Genomic DNA, 21160 nt, shown 5'->3' with positions numbered 1-21160 from the left:
GCTGTCAGCACAAAGCCCAGTGTGGGGCTCGAGCTCACGAGATGTGAGATCATGACCTGAGCTGAAGCCGGACACTTAACTGACTGAGCCACCCAGGTGCCCCAACATTTGGTCATAGTTAGCTGCTACTTTATTTTTATTTTTTCTTTCATCTGTGTATGTTAATTGGTCTCAGAATAGTTTCTTGTAAGTGCTCCCACGTATGTGCATGTGATTCTGAGGTCTTTCTGTTCAACAGAGGTGACAAACACAGGTGAGACTACAAATTGAGAATTTACTCAGCTTGATATTGATGCAACGGCCATACCAATTATGATTATTCATTTGGACCATAAGTCGCAATGTGTCTGAGGCTGCTAAAATAATGTAAGACCACAAACACAATAGAAAAATAACTAAAGAATTGCTTGAAGGACAAGCCCCCAAATTGGGAGAGAAGCAAATGGTGTTAAAGGGATACAGGTAGTTATATCTGGAATCCCAGGCTCTGTTATATGAAACAGAATATCAGCAATCATGACAACAGGGCAAGGAAAACCAAATGTAAGAGTTCTAAGGCTCAGGGTGCCTGGGTGGTTCAGTCAGCTGAGCATCTGACTCTTGATTTTGGCTCAGGTCATGATCTCACGGTTTGTGGGTCCAAGCCCCACATTGGGCCCTGGGCTGACAGTGCAGAGCCTGCTTGGGATTCTCTGTCTCCTCCTCCCTCTGCCCCTACCAAATGTGCATGCACTCTCTCTCTCTAAAATATCAGTAAAAAAAACAAATTTTTTTTAAGTTCTAATGCTTTCATTTCATGAGTGGAAACCTCCTATCTTGCCAGGAATTACTTTTTTTTTTTCCTCTGAGAGTACTCTGTCACCTGATAAAGGACTTGAACAGTATCTGCAATCACAGTTTGGTTCTGTTTTGGGGGGGTGGAGGCAGAGGGGAAGGGAGAGAGAGAGAATCTTAAGCAGGTTCCATGGAAGCTCAGTGTGGAGCCCGTCTCACGCCTTGATCTCACAACCCCTGAGGTCATGACCTGAGCGGAAATTAAGAGTCAGACGCTTAACTGACGGTGCCACCCAGGCGCCACTGAAATCAGAGTTTTAAAGGAATGCAGAGATGTTCTGGACCTGCACCATCGGGTACAGCCACTACTAGCCACATGGGGTGCTTACAGTGTGGCTGCTATGAACTGAGGTGTGCCACAGTGTAAAACATACTCAGCATTTTAAAGATGTAATGAAAATAAAAGTAATAATAATAAAAGTAAAAATAATGGTAAAGGCTTAATGCCAAAAAAGAATGGTAAACATCTCACTGTGCTTTCCTGAGTTTAGACATGTTGAATTTCGTGCTATTAGACTTGCAAATATAAATATCCGATAGACCCTTAGATATATGTCTTTAGAAGTTAAAAGAAATTTAGACTTCATCAAATATGGTTTTTATACATTTATGCAGCCATTGGCACAAGAAAAATTCAAATACTTCAGTGATCTCCAAAGAAATGGCACATTACAGGCAAGAGATGCTTTTTGATGCCTACTGACTTATCTAACTTAAAGAATACTCACTGCGGAGTGCCTGGGTAGCTCTGTCAGTTGAGCATCTGGCAAGGTCATGATCTTGCGGTTTGTGGGTTCGAACCCTGCATCCAGCTCTGTGGTAGCAACACAGAGCCTGCTTGGGATTCTTTCTCTCCCCCTCTCTCTCTCTGCGCCCCCGCCCCCCACATGGCGCTCTCTCTCTTTCTCTCTCTCTCTCAAAAACAAATAAACTTAAATATATATATATATACACATACATATATATATATACATACATATATATATATGTGTGTGTGTGTGTGTGTGTGTGTGTGTGTGTGTATGTACATACACACACAAAAAAAAGAATACTCAAGGTTGGCAAGATTGTGGTCCAACTGGGATGTCCATGGAAGAAATCTAAATTGGCTACTCATAGAGATATAAATTGGTTTAGGGATTTTGGAAGGCTAGATAGCCAGGTATTTTAAGCACAAAGAATTGTGTGATACTCTTTGATTTAATAATCCTGCTCTAGAAAATTCATCCCACAAAAATGAGCCAAAAAGAGAAAAGAAAAGCTCTGTGCATCTTGAGAACAGGAAAGGGACCTGAGGGCTGCTAACTGGTTACTTGTGCTGAGTACTTAAAATCATCTCCGTTAATCCTCGCCACAGCCCTTTGCAGTGTCCACACTTCATGGGTGAGGAAACAAAGCGCAAACAGATTAGTAATTTGTTAGTACTCTCTAAAACTTGTAAGTGGCAGAGTTTGCACTTAAGTCAGTCCTAGCCTAACTCAGACTAAGAACAGAAAAATAGTTAAATCCACTATGAAATGCTGTGCAAACATTATAAACGTATCGTGTCGGGAAATGTCAGAAAATATAGGAAGGAACAGAGATTATATTGGAGATACTTCATAATCATTAAGAATTTGTACAGGAGGGTCGCCTGGGTGGCTCGGTCGATTAAGCGTCTGACTCTTTATTTGGGCTCAGGTCATGATCTCATAATTGTGAGATCCCACCTTGAGTTGGGCTCCAAGTTGGGCATGGGGCCTGCTTAAGATTCTGTCTTAAAAAAAAAATTTGTTTTTTTCAAAGACTACGTAGAATTGAGACAAATAAAAAGGTTGCTTTATTGTGGAGGCAGAATTTGTTTAAATAAGTGGTATTGATATTCTTATAATTTTTAAAATTCTGTTGTTTTTTTGAATGTAATCTAACATATATGTATAATATATAATCAAACATACTTCAGTGTATAATCTAACATATTTTGACTATATTTTCAAATATTTATTCATATCCCTACATATTTCTTTTTTTTTCAATTTTTTTAATGTTTATTTATTCTTGAGAGAGAGAGAAGGAGAGAGAGCATGATGGAGGAGGGGTAGAGCGAGAGAGGGAGACAGAATCTAAAGCAGGCTCCAGGCTCCATGCTGTCAGCACAGAGCCCAATGCGGGGCTCGAACTCAAAAACCGCAAGATCATGACTTGAGCCAAAGTCAGACGCTTAACGGACTGAGGCACCCAGGTGCCCCTACCCCTACATATTTCTAAAAGGTATATGAGCTGTTACATTATAGCTAAGTGCATTCTCTACATTGCCAACATCACCCACCCCTTAACTCCTGAAAACTCTCCCTTCAAGGTCCATCACCAGCAAAATCCCTATGTCCTTAAAGTTTTCTCTGAAATTACTTGTATCTTGTTAAACCCTAACCTGGGTATGCCCTGAAAACACCACTTCCCTGAAGTCCTCTCGGGTGGCAGCTCTATTTTTTGCCCCATTGGGGCAATGACCTTGACCATTCTAATTGGGGCTCCCTTGACCATTCTAATTCCCCCTCCCTAGAAACTCTCAGCTTTAATCTCTCGTCCTCAGACTCTCTGATCCACTACCCCAACAGTGTTACAGTTATCTACCATGCCTAGAATCCCTCCCTCATTTGTCCGTAATTTTCATTCCTGGCTCACTGCCATTCTCTCCAGCATTACTTCTGTCTTCATTCTTGGGATTTCAGTGCATACATATACGATCCTGCTAATACCCCTGGCCTCTCAGTTTCTCTAGCTTCTCACCACCTCAACCATTAACCTCCCATGGTTGCCCTCTAGACTGTGTCATCACCAACAGCTGCATGCTTCCATTTTCTCAAATTGCATGCCTTCCACTCTGACTACTCCTCTGCCTGGCCCTTGAGCTCACTCCATCCAGGATTTGGAAATCGACTCCCATCAGAACCCACTAGCCATTGATTCCACTACTTTTCACCCTCGTTCCTCCCTCCCAAGCTTTTGGGTCCCGCTCAAGTTCCACGGACTGATATTATGTTCACTCCCTTGCATACATCTTGGCTCCTCTGCTCCTCTTTTGTGTTTCATACTCACTTGGCAGTTTTACAGTCCCGGCTGAATCCCAAGTCTCTGCCCACTTTGGACCAGCCCCTGTTTTTACACACTGTCTGGAGAAAAACGTACGACTGTCCTGTTGTTTGGTTTCACTTTTAGTTCATGACCATGAACCTCGACTGGGAACTTATGACTGTCCAACAGTCATGGTGGGTCATTCACTCTCAGTGGACTTTACTACAGTCTTCCCCTCCTTCCTGAGCCCTCCCACACCTCCTCTCTCAATCTCAGTCTTCTTCTCAGCTGATGCCTTCCTTCTGACTTTTGCTGGAAATATGGAAGCAATAAAAAGGAGCTACCAGCTCCCACTGAGCTCTCACAGGTGGGCTCCTGCTGAGGCCCAGCCCCTCCACTCCTATACCCAGGGACATGCTCCAGTAATCCCTTCCTCACCTGCTTGTCCCTCCGTTGGTCATTCCCATCAGCATCCATCATACAAAGAAAAAAAAAAAAAAAAAAAAACACGCCCTTGATCCCATTCCACGTGCTCCCTTTAACTTTTTCTCCCGTTCATTGCAAAACTCCCCAAACATCACCTGCCGTCCATCCCTGTTATTCGCACTTCTCCCTTCTCTTAAATCCACCTCAGTCAGGCTTCCGCCCAACTATTCCACTGCTCCTGTCAAAGTCCCCAGTTAAATACAAGTTGCGAAAGCCGACCGTTGCTAGCCCTCATTTCAGAGTCCTCTCTGAATGGCATGTGACATCGCTCTCGCTCTTGAAGTGCTCAAATCGTGACTTCTAGAATGCACCCCTTCTGGATCTGCCTCTTACTCCCCCAGCCAGTCCTTCTTAGTCTCCTGGGACTCAAACCTTAGATGTCTTCTCTGTCTATACTTAAGCCTGTGCTCTTCATCATCAAAGTGCCATGGCTTTAAAGATCAGTGTGCTGATGGCCTCCTGGGTTTCCAGCCAGACCTCCCTCTGAGCTCCACACTTACATGATCATCTATGAACTTCTGGGATATCTCTGTATGTCTGATAGACATCCCAGACTGAACTCCCCTACCCCTCCAACCCGGCTTCCTTCAGCTGCTTGAGGCCAAATTTGTAACACTTTCCCGCCATTTCCAACCCCCTGCCATCTCACACCTGGATTATGGCAGGAGCCTCCTAACTGCTGTCTCAGCCTCTACACCTTGCACTTCTACAGTGTTCTCAAAACAGCAGCCAGTGTGGTCCTTCTGCAACATTGGATAGATCACCTCTTCGTGCACAACCCCCCCCCACCCCTACCCCACCCCACCCCCTCCCCAGCGGCTCTCCATCCCACTCAGATAAAGAATTACAAGTCTTCAAAGCTGTACACAATCTGGCCACCTGTTCTTTCTATGACTCTCTCTCTCGTCCCTCTTACCTTTTACTCACTCCGCTCCGGCCACACTGGCAGCATGCCAAGCGGGCAGCCACCCATCTGTCCACAGGTCTTTGAGTAGGCTACGGTTAGAGAACACACCTCCCAGTGACGTCAAAGGTCACCTTCTCAGCCATACCTACGCTGGCCACCCTGCACTCTCTGTCCCCCTCACCCAGCCCTATTTTTAATAACACTTCTCACCTCCTGACCTATTACATACCCTAGTCATTTTTCGTGTTTATCATTGTCTTCTGCCACAGTGTAAGATTTAGGACAGATTTTCGTCTGGTCTCTTCATTGACTTCTGTCTAGCATCTAGATGCCTCCCCCGTAGATGCTACCAAAAAAAAAAAAATGTCTTGAGAGTATGAATGAAAGTTTCCCCGTTTCTGCCCGGTGTCCTGTAGACACACGCTGAGAGATCTGCCTCATTATAGCTTTTAATTCCTTTTCAAGTTTCTCAAGTGTTACAGTGTAAACAGCATTCAGAAAATGAGTGCTAAGAACACTATGTCTTTGGCTTGGTTACATACGGTCTTATTCTAAACTGAAAACAACTCCTAGAATGAAGCAGAAGTATCATAAATATTGAAAGTATATGAACAGTAATAGATCCTTGACATTTTGGGGAATATGTTCAAAGTTCTTCACAATCCCCCCAAAGTACAGATACCACAATGGTATATCCTACTGTCATGAACTTTATGCGGAACAGTGAAAAAGAGAGAAGGAAGCCACATGTTGCTGTAGATGGAACTGGCTCCTCTCCAGGCCCACTCACCCCCTGGCCCAGCCTTGCCCTGCTCAGGCTTCACACTTGTGCTGCAGAAACACCACAAATTACAGCGGCTCATGCGCCCTCAGCATCGCCCACATATTGCTGAAACCAAGGATATCAATTCTGTGGGAGCCAAAGGTCCGCTATATTATTTTGTCCTACTTGCAAAAATTTGAAATACTACTTTAAACAAATTAGTTGCCCTGGGGCGTTCGGCCTTCCTTTTAGAACATAGCATGTGTGGGTGTTAATTACAACTAAATGACAAGGGGATTATTATCAAAAACAAACTGAGCAATCATTTGTAACAGAGTAAGTTTTCACTTTGAGATCAAATTACAAATAAGCATCCATTCAGTTTGATTTTGGTCATCTGGTAATAAACTCTTGATGTGAACAAAAAGATGCAAAGGAGAAAACATATGTGTTTGTACTCATTTTTAAGCTGACTTTTCAATATAGATTCCAGTTCAAGAAAACCTTCTGCCGTGGTAACTTTTTCCCCTCATGATAGTGATCAGAAGCCTTCGACAAAGAAGAGTGGGAGTAAAGAAAGGGGATGCTGTCGCCACGGTGACAGCTGTCCAGTGTAAACATCTCACAAATCTCTTCCGTTTATCGTGTATTTTAGGGCAATTCAAGCTGCTGGAACAAGACCGGGATATAAAGGAGCCAGTGCAATATTTCAACAGTGTGGAGGAGGTGGCTAAAGCATTTCCTGAACGCGTGTACGTCATGGAGGAAATAACATTCAACGTGAAGGTAGTTCTAGAAGAACCGACTATTTATCCTCCCTGAAATAAGTTAACTTTCAAGTCACTATGTACACAGTGAGTTCCCCCTGTGCTTCATAGGAGAGTTCCATCTGATGGATTCGTGTCAGTGGCCCAAACTGGTCTTTTTAAGAACTGCATGTGCTGTAGATGACCTAACTCTCCAACAGGTTACTGTGTTAACATTATCTTTTGCTAGAACAACTGTCGAGGCAGATCAAAAGATTTTTTTTTTAATTTGGGCTTTATTCTCTAATATGTAACAGTTGTTTGGCCAGCTCTTCTGTAAGTCTGGATGCTCCACTTGTGGGAGCAAGCAAAAGGCATATGACAACACTAATACTGAGCACTTACTTAAAGAAAAAGGGAGAATCTTCCGGAGTGTGCCCTGACATCAGCTTCTATTCATTCCATTATTTGTAGTCTATCTATATCAGTACACAGAGGGAAAATTGATATATAGAATATTGCCCTGTATGTATTTGTTGATGTTTGGTCATCAGAGAAAAGCTAGATTGTGTTTTTTGTGCTGTATTTGTTTTGCATTCTTAATGGGACATTTCTGTCCCCTGGTGCATAATGAGCGAGCTCCTTTGACTAGGCTTGCTGTTGAAGGGGGACTAACCAGAGAATCCCTGTCACCAAGGCCCAACCTTATTGCCTGTAAGTCCATTGTGTTTTCTTCAAAAACACACACGTTTGCTACAGCATTCTAGAAAGTGTTCACATTGAAAGCATTAACCTCCCTTCATTCAGCAGGAAGTCCAACTAAGTCATGTTCGATAAACATTTCAATATTTGGGGGGCAAGATGCCCGTTTGTTAGAAATCTACTCTATGTGAAAAACAGACTGCAGGGTATCTTAGTCCAAGAATGCAACAGTGTCTTTGTGGGTGACTCACTCTACCCACACTCCTCAGGAAAGGGGGGAAATGTCTAAGACAGCCTCCCTGTTGGAACAGTGGCCCTGCCCATTTGGTCAGCTAAGCCAAGTCATTCTTCCAATTCTAAAATAGAGCTGCTACTCCACTTTCTTTGGTTTTATTATTAAAATGGGTAGGTTTTGTGTCCTGTTAAATTCCTAACTAGCTAAATTATGCTTGTATTCAAAAATATTTATAACTTTTAAGGCCTTGAGTAGCTCAGTCTATGAGTCTTGAACTTACACCGAAGATTTATGAGAACATGCTCAGTTTTAAACATACCAAGATTCATTGGTCAGGAGTTACTCAAATCCGATTTGATTCTTGTCTCAATAAGAGTTAAACCTTTCCTTAAAACTTATATCTAAAATTACCTAAATTGGAAAAAAAAATATTTAGAAAGGAAAGTTAATACTTTTAAACTCTTTTCTTAAAGCAATGCATTTGCTGATAAATCATGAGAAATCAAGCATAAAAATGTGTTAGGACTTTTTAAAGATTTTGTCAAGTATTAAAACTTAACATTCAGTCTTTTGCAGCATATTGTTCTTGTAAAAGATTTTTTTAAATGCCTCTAGCAGCTGTTTTTTCTGTGTGAATTTGTATGAAGTCAGCAATGATTGAAAGAATAATATTGAAATCAATACAGTTTGATGGGTTGTTGTGTTTTTTTACAGAATATCATGATTGACTCTGTTTATTCAAACATATGTAATAGAGATGCCATTTAAAAATTCAGCATAGCGGTATGAATCTATTTAACACTACTAACCTGTACACTTAAAAATGGTTAAGATGATAAATTTATGTTACATATATTTTTTCACAATTTTTCTTAAAAAAACCCAAAAAGGCTCAGAGACACAGACAAATGGGTAAGTGTACGGAATTCAAGCTTACAGCATCCATAGAGCTGCCTGGACTTGGGCTGAGTTCCTGTGCTCTCCATACATGAATATTTAATACCTCTAGTCTATTACTTAGAAAGTTTTTTTTTCTTATTTTTTTTTAATGTTTATTCATTTTTGAAAGACAGAGACAGAGCACAAGCAGGGGTGGGGCGGAGAGAGGGGAGGGGGACACAGATCCGAAGCAGGCTCCAGGCTCCGAGCTGTCAGCACAGAGCCTGACACGGGGCTCGAACTCATGAACCGTGAGATCATGACCTGGGCCGAAGTCGGATGCTCAACCGACTGAGCCACCCAGGTGCCCTATTACTTACAAAGTTTTGAGATGCTATCACATCCATCTGCCATTAATCATTAAGACATCGTTCACTTATCTTCAAAGAAGAATTGATCAAGGAACCTCAGGAAATTTGCACAAAGAAATACACAAAAGTCTGTGTGCTTGGTGAATAAACACCCAAGTAAATAAATAAACCAAGGAGATTTATGGAAAAGATGTCTGGATACCACTTGGACCCCTCAAAAATAAAGTGTTGGAAGTCATGGTCTTTAAGAACTGGTCATAATGTGCATATGCATGTACACAGTACTTAATGTGAGAGCCAAGTGGGGGTAAGGAAATTGTGTGCCTGGTTACTACTTTGCTTGGAGAGGGGGAAAAATAACTAAAAACAGTACAACAGGGATGCCTGGCTGGCTCCGTGAGTAGAGCATGCAATTCTTGATCTCAGGGTCGTGAGTTCAAAGCCCATGTCGGGTGTAGAGATTACTTAAAAAAGCAACAGCAGTACAACATACTCATAAATACAGCTGTTATAAATAAATACTATTAAATGTATAATGTTAAATATTATATAACTATAGATGTTATCCAGAAAGCAATGTTTTAAGTGGTAACGGAATTCAGGCCTCCTTTCAAAACCTCACCCTCTACTCTCCGCTTCAGGTACAGCAGAAATTAGACCAAGAGGATAAACAGCTCAAGAAACAACTTACAGTTAAGAATTGGTAGCTAACTGGCATCTGGAGAGTCAAAAGGCACAATTATTATTTGAAATTAAAAAATAGAAATGTTTGTATAAACAGTCATATATACTTATAATAACAAATAGAAATGAAGCATAATAAGAATATGGAGTAGAACAGAGGGGTTGAAAACGAATGGGAACTCTATAGTGTTATTACTTTCAAGACTGTAGCAGAACTTGAACAAAAATTTATTGGCTAGGATTAGTACTATGCACAAATTTATTTAAAAATAAGCCATTCCTGGGGCATCTGGGTGGCTCAGTGGGTTGAGCGTCCAATTTCGGCTCACGTCATGATCTCACTGCTCGTGAGTTCGAGCCCTGCATTGGGCTCTGTGCTGACAGCTCAGAGCCTGGATGGAGCCTGCATGGGATTCTCTGTCTCCCTCTCTCTCTGCGCATCCCCTGCTCATGCTCTGTCTCTCTCTGTCCCTCAAAAATAAATAAACATTGGGGCACCTGGGTGGCTCAGTCAGTTAAGCATCCGACTTCAGCTCAGGTCATGATCTTGCAGTTCGTGGGTTCGAGCCCCGCATTGGGCTCTGTGGTGACAGCTTGGAGCCTGGAGCCTGCTACGGATTCTGTGTGTGTGCATCTCTCTCTCTCTCTCTCTCTCTCTCTCTCTCTCTCTCTCTCTGTTCCTCCCCTACTCATGCTCTCTCTCTCTCTCTCTCTCTCTGCTCCTCCCCTACTCATGCTCTCTCTCTCTCTCTCTCAAAAATAAATAAACATCAAAATTTTTTAAAATAAATAAGCAAACATTAAAAAAGAATTAAAAATAAGCCATTCCAGGGTGCCTGCCTTAGTTGGTAGAGTGTGTGACTCTTAATCTCAGGATTGTTAGTTTGAGCTCCACGTTAGGCATAGAGATAACTTTTAAGAAATCAAAAATAAGCCATCCCTTTTATCTTGAAATTGTCCTTTTTCTTTAAGATTTGTTTTTTAAGGTTTATTTATTTCTTTGGGGGGGCGGGGAGGCTGGGGCAGAGAGAGAATTCCAAGCAGGCTCCACACTGTCAGAGTGGAGCCCGAAGTGGGACTCAACTCAGGACCATGAGATCATGATCTGAGCTGAAATCAAAAGTTGGACGCTTAACCGACTGAGCCACCCAGGCACCCTAAAATTAAATGTGTTTTTTAAAAGATGCCTTGATGTGCTTGAAATTATCTGCCTGATTGCCCCATCATTAACTGCATGAAATGAATTAATATATATTAAATGTTTAATTCTTTAAACAGCAAATATATTTTGAGCACTTCCTGCACGTCTAGGCACTGTTAATAAACATGCAAGCACTTGAGATTATAGTCAGTTGAGATTATATATATTGGCAGACAATATATGTACAAGTAGAAATACTACCTCCAAATAAAGGGATCAAGGAGACAATGAGATGTACAGGGTTTGGAGCTTGGGGCAAGGAATGGGCTTGGGGTATACATTTGTGGCTCAAAAGCTCCTCGATGGCATTTGAAGCCATAGGACAGGTTGAGTTCACCTACATCAGGGCTGATTTTTTTTTTCCTCCCAGGGACATTTGACAATGTCAGGGTACAATTTTGATTGAGGAAGGGTGAGTGCTACTGACTTCTAACAGGTAGAGGACAGGGATGCTGCTAAAAACCCTACAATGCACAGGACAGCCCCACACCAAAGATGATCGGGCCCAAAACGTCAGTAGTGCCGAAGCTAGGAAACTCTGACCTAGAGACTAGGTAAAGAAGAGAAGAAGAGACGAGACCAAAGACTGAGCCCTGGAACACCCCTGCATTGAGGTCCAGGAGAGACTGCAAGGAGTAACAGTAAGATGGTGAAGCACGTGGATGGATGTTCCAGAAGCCACAGGACAAAAAGCGTTTCAAAGAGGAAGGGGCAACAGTGTCAAATGTTACTTAGTGATTGGATTAGAGGACTTGGAACTCACTGTGAAATCCAGCAAAATGGAAGCCTTTGGTAGCCTTGACAGGAAGAAAATAACAGCTCAGAGATCCGAAAGTAAGTTTTTGCCAGGGAAGTACACAGTAGGATGGTCCCAGAGTTTTGTCAAGGTATAAATTTCAAGTGAGATTACTCAGCACCAGCTGTTTTCTTCCAGCCATCTTTGGCTTCCAGGATGCAGATACAGAGTAGACAGAGCGTTGCGTTTAATCAGAGCTGGGGCTGTACTAGGTGAGCGTAACAGAAATTAGAAAAAGTGTGGATGAAGTACGCCCTAGAGTGACAGATAGTGATGAGCCGTGGACTCCTCACTGGATAAAAAAAAGTGTGAATACAAGAAGTATCACCCCAGTGAGAACTAGGAGTCCTAATATGGGGTTAAGGAACTTCTGAACTGGTTAAGAAAGTGATGTGCAAAATTGGAGTGGTGGTAGAATATAAAATACTTGAAATTGGGGGCACCTGGGTGGCTCAGGAAGTTGAACACCCAACTCTTGATTTTGGCTCAGGTCATGATTCATGGGTTCGAGCCCCATGCTTTTAGCATGGAGCCTCTTTGGGATTTTCTCTGTCCCTCTCTCCCTGCCACTCCCCTGCTCAGACACACTCTCTCTCTCACTCTCAAAAATAAATAGACTTTAAAAAATAAATAAAATACTTGAAATCAAACTTTAGGTGGTAATACTGTACAGGAAATGAGAGGAGTATTTATTTTTTTCAAATCTATGTCTGTTTGAGCATCTAACTAAGGTGGTAGTAAATGGAAGATGAGGGGCACCTGGGTAATTCAGTTAAGCGTCCAGCGTCAGCTCAGGTCATGATCTTGCGGTTCGTGAGTTCGAGCCCCACATTGGGCTCTCTGCTGTCAGCACAGAGCCTGCTTCAGATCCTCTCTTTTCCTCTCTCTCTGCCCCTCTCCCATTTGAATGCACACACACACCCTCTCTCTCAAAAATAAATAAGTATTAAAAAAAAAGAAAATGGGAAGTGAGATGGTGAAGGAGATGAAAGAATATGTGGACAGGTAACCTCTTGCTCATTATCTGTGTCCATTGGCTCCAATCTCTCCAAAGCTAATGGCATTCGATATTTTTAAAACAACAGTCACCTGCCTCTTTCACACTGTTTCCTTTATCCATTTCAGTTTTTGGTTCCTGTGGTGAGAGTTTTGTTTTGTTTCTTTTTACCTGCTTTACTGCATGTTTGTTTTTAACTGTAACTGGCATTTTCTTTCTTGTTTCTTTTAGTTGTTCATCAACGATCTCTATTGTCATGTTCTTTTCCAGTCAGAAGATGACCTATTTCAGTTGGCCATCCCAACTGAAGGCTCATTCCTCTACCTTTTAATAAGAAAAATCGCCACCCAGCAATTTGCAGGCATACATCTTCTTTTAAACAAGCTGTCGTGGATCTAAAGAGCATGTTGGAGTGCATAGTGTAGCTCAGGCCCTGAATTTGGAGCTGAGTTCACACTCCAAGTCCAGGCATTGACTATGAACACAGAAAGGTCACATGACCCCTTCGGTCCTGGTGTCATCACCTGCAAAATGGGGGTGATTCCACCCTCCTCGTAAACGTTTCATGAGAATTTCATGAAGTAATGGCACTAACGTGCTTTGCAAGTGACTAGTATTGGAGTCCACCAACCACAGCCTTGGAGTAAGGCACCTGTTTCGCAAATAAAGCTTTATTGGGACACAGCCACTGCATCCATATACATATATGTTCGGTGTCTGGCTGCTTCCACAATATAACAGTGGAGTTGAGTAATTGTAGCAGAAACCATATGGCATACAAGTCTAAAATTACTACTGTCTGGCCCTATAAGAAAAAGTTTGCCAACCCCTGATTCAGAACATAAAATCATACTAAAATTAAGTTTCCCATTAAAAAAAAAAAAAAAAGAATTCCCAGCACAGATTATTTCACTTACTCTTTATTTAGTACTTTGTACCCTGGACTCTATATTAAAACCTCAGTACAGGGGCGCCTGGGTGGCTCAGTCGGTTGAGCATCCGACTTCAGCTCAGGTCACGATCTCGCGGTCCGTGAGTTCGAGCCCCGCGTCGGGCTCTGGGCTGATGGCTCAGAGCCTGGAGCCTGCTTTGGATTCTGTGTCTCCCTCTCTCTCTGCCCCTCGCCCGTTCATGCTCTGTCTCTCTCTGTCTCAAAAGTAAATAAACGTTAAAAAAAATTTTTTTAAATAAGTAAATAAAACCTCAGTACATAGTAACTGTTGTTGTTTCAAAATACCCCTTCACCTCAAGTACTTCTTTGGAAACTTATCATGCTGGTACCCAGTGAATTATTTCAAATGTTTTCCAGCCTTTTGAACTCAGCCCAGTAATGATGAAAAATTTTCCCACACATACACTTTCTGCCATCAAAATAATGACTAACAAATTCAGTCCTAATTTCAGTTCTGTCTTTACTGAGACATAAGCAGAGGGAAGAAAAGATGGCCTTCAGTTTGGCGTTGGGTAACTTGCCATCTCTAAGTGTGGAAGAGACATTCTGGCTTCACTGCTGTCGCCCAAAAGCCTCTTCATTAAAATTAGTGCTCTCGAGTCAGAGAGAGTCCAAATACCCTAATCTGGATGCTATAATGTTGCTATTTTCATTCCAGCTAGTGAGGTCCAAGGTTTCAGCTGTTCCAAGCATAGATTTCCCCAGAGGCAAAATAACAAGTTTGCATTGTCTCAACTGGGGAAAACGTCCCACTGGGGAATTGTGAGATTTCAGTGAGAGCGGGAGCATAGGCACCACCTCTGCCTGCACAGATCTCCTCAGAGCCATTGCCATGTGGTCTGGGGCGAGAGCGAGCCGACGTTCTTGTCACCTACATCTTGGCTTGTGATTACTGGGTTTGGCACCTGTTTTCTGCAGAGGTGATAATGTCTAGCAGCAAAGCTATCCTAATGGGTGGAGAAGGATTGCAGCGTTGTCTTTTTTAATAGGGGAAAAAAAAAATCCTGTTAAGATTCAGAGACTTAAATGCTAACTGAGCTTCTTAATACTGAGAAACATGACCGAGAGTAAAATGATAAAATATTATAAATAATCTCACGGGACTAGGATGTTTACAGACGGTTTTTAAAATCGTCACGTTTTAGATCTGGAAAGGCCCTTAACACAACATTGAGTCCTACTCCTTTTAGCAAATAGGAAAACTAGGAAACAGATGTTAGCCGACTTCATTGATGCGCACAAAGCCACAAAACCACTTAGCAGCAAAGCTTAGTCTCCTGATTCAATCCGGTCATCTTTGTGCTCCCCCAAATGCTATTTGTGGATTTCAGATACGGCTCACAATTGTGATCAGAATACCCTTTCGCGTTGACTCAGTAGCTTGCATGGTTAATTCATTTTCTTATTTAAAAATCCAAACAAAGGTGTCCAATAATTACTACCTAGCCAAATCTTCCTGTCTTTTGTACTTTGGAACACCTGTGGTCTCACACATGGGACTTGGCAACAGTATGAGTGTTACACATGTAAGTTTTTCGATCTTTCCTGACGCAAGCATTTGAAAGAGAAAATCCTACAAGTTAACTTACTGTCAGCATCCGTGCAGCATGTATCTAAGTGAACCCTTTTGAACAACAACAAAAATACTTCTGTAAAGGGTTAGCCCCAAAATTTTAAAGTATTAACCAGTATTATCAGAGAAACAAGGCTACATACAGTTGGGTTCTTGCATTGTTGCTTGAAGCAGCATTAAAGATACACTGACGTGGCTTCAATGCACCATTGAATAAATAAGGAGAGTTCTAAAGTTTAATGTGAGTGATTCGTGCAACTCGATGCTGAACTTTGGATTTTTTCCAAGGCTTCCAAGTTACTGAGAATCCACTAGGGTTTTATCCCCAACTCATAGATTTGAGGCAATTCATGTGCCTTTTATCTTAACATATTAGTTACCCTTTTTTAAGCTGCCATCTGAAAAAGATGAAATAAAGCTCTTCCCCCTGTGCCAACTAGTTGGACTGTATCTTATTTCCATGTATAAAGTAGTTAACAAGTGAAACATATGTCATGCTACTCTCTTTACTCATTTTAACAGAACAACTACAGACGAGGCCTTGAGAATACATTAATTGAGAGGTGTTAGGCTGCTTGTGATTCTACTCTTGTCTGTTTCATTCTATGACCTCTTCCTGATCATTTTGTCTTTCGGGCAAAAACAGCTTGCTAGTTGCCTTTGTTCTGCATTTGTCGGCCATCCTATGGTCGTTTTAAAGTGATACTTCTTTGGGGGAGTTTTGTGGGTGGACGTGTTGTTTTAAGAGTGTAGTTCAGGGGCGCCTGGGTGGCGCAGTCGGTTAAGCGTCCGACTTCAGCCAGGTCACGATCTCGCGGTCCGTGAGTTCGAGCCCCGCGTCGGGCTCTGGGCTGATGGCTCAGAGCCTGGAGCCTGTTTCTGATTCTGTGTCTCCCTCCCTCTGTGCCCCTCCCCCGTTCATGCTCTGTCTCTCTCTGTCCCAAAAATAAAACGTTGAAAAAAAAAAAATTTTAAAAAAAAAAGAGTGTAGTTCAGGTGTAACCATCATTCCTAGTTTAAAATACCATGCCTAGTGTCTGTCTTGACAATTCAGAAGAAGCATCTCTTCCCCAAGTTGTAGGATTGTAATAATCAGAGAGGTGGGTTTTTCTTGGGAGTTTTCAAAACGAATAGGGATTATTTGCTCTGGCATTTTCTACCTCTCTGGAACCTTTCAAGTGCAAGTAATTCTAGTTAGCCAGGTTTGGGGGGGAGCTGTGAATTTTATCCGAAGTTCTGTTCAAAAAAAGAACTATAATTTCGTTTGTTTCCTAAAATGTAGAATACTTTTCTGTCATCTTCAAGAGAAGTCCTTGAACCAAAGTTAAACTTCTCTCCATCTCCCAAGGTGTTGTATGACTTTAGTCTTTGCATGAAGAGACCTTCCACCCCGAGAATTGGGTGTTTTACGGTCTCGGTAAGATTGTTTGTTGCCTTTTATTGGTTAGAGTACCTGCCTTAATTAACCATCCCTTTGTCCAGTTTTAATTTCCACTTCTATTCTGCTGTGGTCTGGTAACAGTTCGAATGGAATTTTTATTATAGGGGAGTAAGCATGCTGAGATATGGTCTTTCAAGGCTTTTCTATAAGCCCTAACATTAACATCATATTTTTTTTGGCTGATCAGAGGCCTTGAGCTCACTGCCTTGTTCTTGACTATATTCCAGAGAGATCAGAAATTATCAATTATTGGCCAATCTAAATTTTGTCAGATGTAAGAAAAAGAAAATTTTTAATTGCATGTTTTCTTCACCATGAGTCAGATGTCCTTTATTTTCAAGAGTCATTCAGAATGATAAATTGGATACAATCGTGAGGTTAATTATGTCAGTGTTTGAAGATAGCCCAGTGGCTTTGATTTTTGTTGTTCTTGTTGTTGTTGGTCTTCTGAGGTTTTCAGGCCTTGTCTGGAAAACGACCATTTGGCAAGCCCTCTGCCATACCACTGCAAATTAAATCATTGCCACGCACTTCTCCTCCTTGCCCTATTTCCTGTTTAAAAAGAGAGAGGAACACTCAGGATTGACATTTATCTTAACTCTTCATGCCTGTTGTTCCTCATTTTCTGCCATTTTCCCAAAGAAAAGAGATACAAAAATTGAAGTTTGGGGGGAAATGACCTAATACTAATCAAATATTAGTTATTTGATCTAGCAGTCAGATCAATCCTGATTTTTTTTTTTCAAGAGTTGAAATGTTGACCTCTGTAACATGTTTGATCTTTAGAACAACTGTTCTTAGAAAACAGATTATCTGTTGCCAGAGCTGTCTGTGGGTGTGGGTGTGTGTAAAACTTTATATCAGTGTTTTAAAATGTTGCTTGACCGTGGGGTATTAATTCCGAATGGTATTATGAACAGTAAAACCCTGATAGTTTCCTGGACTAGACCTATTAGAGTTGTTTAGATAACACACTTTGAATTACTTCCTCTCAGGAAACATTGAAACTGGAAATGTTAAGCAGGCACGCATACCGAAGCACTTAGACAGAACGCATTGTTTCTTTTGCTCTTAAAAAAATAAAAAAGGAAAGAAATTATGCAAATAAATCACATCTGTGGAAACCAGAGGAGACTGTCTCAACTGCCAGAGGAAGAGCATTTATTCAGGAGATTCTTCACCCGTCACCAACAGTGACCACAAGATCGGTTGGGACGTTAGTCTCATAATTTTTGCAGAACTAATTGCTGGCATTAATGATGCCATCAGGGTTGGGAGCGTGGAATTACAGATTGTACTCACATATGTTATACATTTTTATGTATGGGAGTAGGAGTAACTTCCTCTAGAAGTATACACATACACAAGAACGTAGACAAAACTGTTGAATGTGCCCAGAGAGTGACATTTAGTAAGGATAATTTTGAGCTGTTTAAACTGTGCACGTCCCGTCTTGATTTGTGTCTCACAAGCTACACGGACGTTCGCTTTCAGTTCTTTTGGTGTGCGGTACTCACTAGACCCCATGATTTCTTCATTCTAGAAGGTGTATGTTTATAAAGATAAACATAAATTAGGAAAAATATATTAAGTTGATTTAAAGGTCTAGAAAGAAACATATGCTCTGTTATTCCTTCGCAATTGAGAAGCTCCTTGGATGTTAACTGGAAATAGTTTGTTGTGTGAGTGAGTGTGTGTGTGTTTCTCAAGTCTCATGAGAACCCTTTCTCTCAACATCCCTGTCTCCATCCTGATCCAAATGGATGAACTGCCAAGTTTTTTACAAAGTTTTACTAAAAAGGAAGTACAGCAGTGCATCTGAGCATTTTGGAGGCTAGTCTGCCTTAAAACGGTATATTTTTTTGAATCATTTCAATGTGTTCACTTCCTTTGGGATGTAACTGTAAGGATATTTCAGGCCCTATTCTGACATTAAGTTTTATTTTGGGATAACACATTGAATAAAAACTTGAGCAATTCTTCAGTAGAGAAGAAAGGATAATGCTTAAAGTAGTGGGTAGGGCTTGAAAACAGTAGTAGGTAGAAATAGAAGCCACATGAACCTACACAGAAGTGAAAGTCAATATGAAACAGAATTATTAAGAAGTTAAATGTTTTTGTGGGGTGCCTGGGTGGCCCAATTGGTTAAGACTCTGACTTTGGCTCAGGTCATAGTGTCACGGTTCAGGAGTTCAAGCGCTACATAGGCACCAACCCCATGGTCAGGTGTCCACGCAGAGCCCTTTCAGATCCTCTGTCCCCTTTCTCTCTGCCGTCCCCTGCTCATGCTCACTCTCTCTCAAAATAAATAAAAGAATTTAAATGTTTGGGGGGCAACTGGCTGGCTCAGTTGGTAGAGAATTCAACTCTTGATCTCAGGGTTGTAAGTACGAGCCCCAAATTGGGCACAGAGCTTACTTTTTAAAACTTCTTTAATGTTTTTATTGTTCATAAAAGTAATATTAATGGCCTCTATTTATTGAGAACTTGCCACTGTGGGAAGTTGTTTACATACACTGATTAAGCTAGTAGAGTAGACGGTAACGGTAATGTTCTCATTTTGCCTGAGGTCACCTAATACTAAAGGCAGATACAAACTCAGCTCATAACTTAGTTAATAGTTTTGTTCCAGTTAATTTCCAAAGGCCATAGATCTTTTCATTCATCTATCCCTGGGCTCGGCAAACTTTTTCTGTAGAGGGACAAAGAATAAATACATTTGTGGTGGGGCACCTGGGTGACTCAGTGAGTTAAGAGTCCAACTCTTGGTGCCAGCTCAGGTCTTGATCTCATGGTTGAGAGTTCAAGCCCCGCATTGTGCTCCACACCCAACATGGAGACTACTTTTTAAAAAATTTGTTTTAGTTTGCGGGCTTACAGTTACCATTGTACCCACTCAACGTTGCCATTGTAGAGTGAAAGCAGTCGTAAACTGTGCATAAAGGAATGAACACAGCAATGTCCTAATAAAACTTTATTTACAAAGTCAGGTTGTGGGCCACATTTGGACTATGCACAATACTTTGCTGACCTCTGATCTGTATTATTGTAAACATAGCTAGATGCTAGCTGAAAATAAAAGCCTTAGGGATAAACTAAAAGTAGAATTAATAGCAAATGAATCTTCATAGGGACTCTTCGTGACCAAAGTCAAGAGAATAAAGTAACTGAAGCCTTGAGTCTATAAGTCCTGTGGGAAAAGAAAGTCAGCCTTGGTATGTGCCAAATACTGTAATTTATAAATGATTTATTAGCTTAAAAAAAAACTCTCTTCTCTGGGCACCTGGGTAGCTCAGTCGGTTGAGCATCTGACTCTTGATTTCAGCTCAGGTCATGATCCTGGGTCGTAGAATGGAGCATCAGGAGCTCCTGCATCAGGAGCATGGAGCCTACTTACTCCTTTGCTCCCTCTCTTTTTAGAAAAAAGAACAACCTAATCTATATTCTTTAAAACTCTCAAGGTCATAAAAAACAAGGAAAGACCAAGAAACTCACAGAATAAAGGACTGGATGCCTTGTGATATCCTGGCTCGATCCTGGAACAGAAAAAGGAGATTAGTGGGAAAAAATTAATGAAGTCCAAATAAAGCTTTGTGGTTGACTTAGTAGTCTTGTATTAGTGTTAATTTCTTAGTTTTGATAATAACGTGCCACGGTTCAGTAGCATGTTAACAGGAGAAGTTAGACAAAAGGTATACAACTTTGCACCTTTTCTGCAAATCTGAAATTATTCCAAATAAGTTCATTTATATTTACTTTATTTTATTTTATTTTATTTTATTTTATTTTATTTTATTATTTTATTTTTGTTAGAGAGTGTGCAAGCAGGATAGAGGGTCAGCAGGGTGGGGGAAGAGAATCTCAAGCAGGCTCCACGCTCAGCACACAGACTGATTCGGGGCTCCATCCATTATCCTTGGGATCATGACCTGAGCTGAAATCAAGAGTCAGATGCCACCCAGGCCCCCCAAATTGTGCTTATTTATTATTAATTTATTTATTTAGATTCCTAAACTTATTCCAATATAGACGCCCAGATGAATACGGAGTCTGAAAGTAAATACAATTAAATTGAGGTCTTGTTAAAAATAATAGCAACACTTAATCTTAGTCACCTAAAATGGATTTGGGGAGCCTGAACTACCATTAGAATAATATTGTGCTGGCATTTATGTTCTGATAGTGCCTGCTACAGAGAAACGCACTTCACTAACAAGACAATGGAGCTGTTTCTTTTTTATAGCACTAATACGGATTGACAGATTGCTGTTCCAAAGTTTAAAATTACATAGAATGACCTAGAATAGTGGGTAAGAAACTATTTACAGAGATTGCCACTGTCAGGTTTTCTAAACACACACTGATGATTACCACTTAGTAAATAACATGAACATTGCTGGTCACTTTACCCAGATGCTTTTTCAGTAACATAAAAGAAAAAAAAAATCTATCTCCGGCTTAGTATAAATAAACTTGATACGAAAACCTGACAGGGGCGCCTGGGTGGCTCAGTTGGTTAAGCGTCCGACTTCGGCTCAG

At 41.2% G+C, this 21160-nt stretch overlaps 1 protein-coding gene across 3 annotated transcripts in view; it reads left to right on the top strand.

The window, feature by feature from the left end:
- The window catches only part of GAREM1 (GRB2 associated regulator of MAPK1 subtype 1), a 203840-nt gene that overhangs the window by 152642 nt on the left and 30038 nt on the right, over positions 1-21160 (top strand). For all 3 annotated transcript variants that reach the window (XM_043558553.1, XM_043558552.1, XM_043558554.1), the window contains one exon: positions 6700-6830. In XM_043558553.1, coding sequence (XP_043414488.1) covers positions 6700-6830 — 131 coding nt within the window. The remainder of the gene's footprint in view (positions 1-6699; positions 6831-21160) is intronic.

The sequence above is a fragment of the Prionailurus bengalensis genome, chromosome D3 (assembly GCF_016509475.1).
Source record: "Prionailurus bengalensis isolate Pbe53 chromosome D3, Fcat_Pben_1.1_paternal_pri, whole genome shotgun sequence".
In the NCBI taxonomy this organism is placed as follows: domain Eukaryota; kingdom Metazoa; phylum Chordata; class Mammalia; order Carnivora; family Felidae; genus Prionailurus; species Prionailurus bengalensis.
Note: the sequence above shows the minus strand (reverse complement) of the source record. Positions and strands in the feature narration are given on the sequence as shown.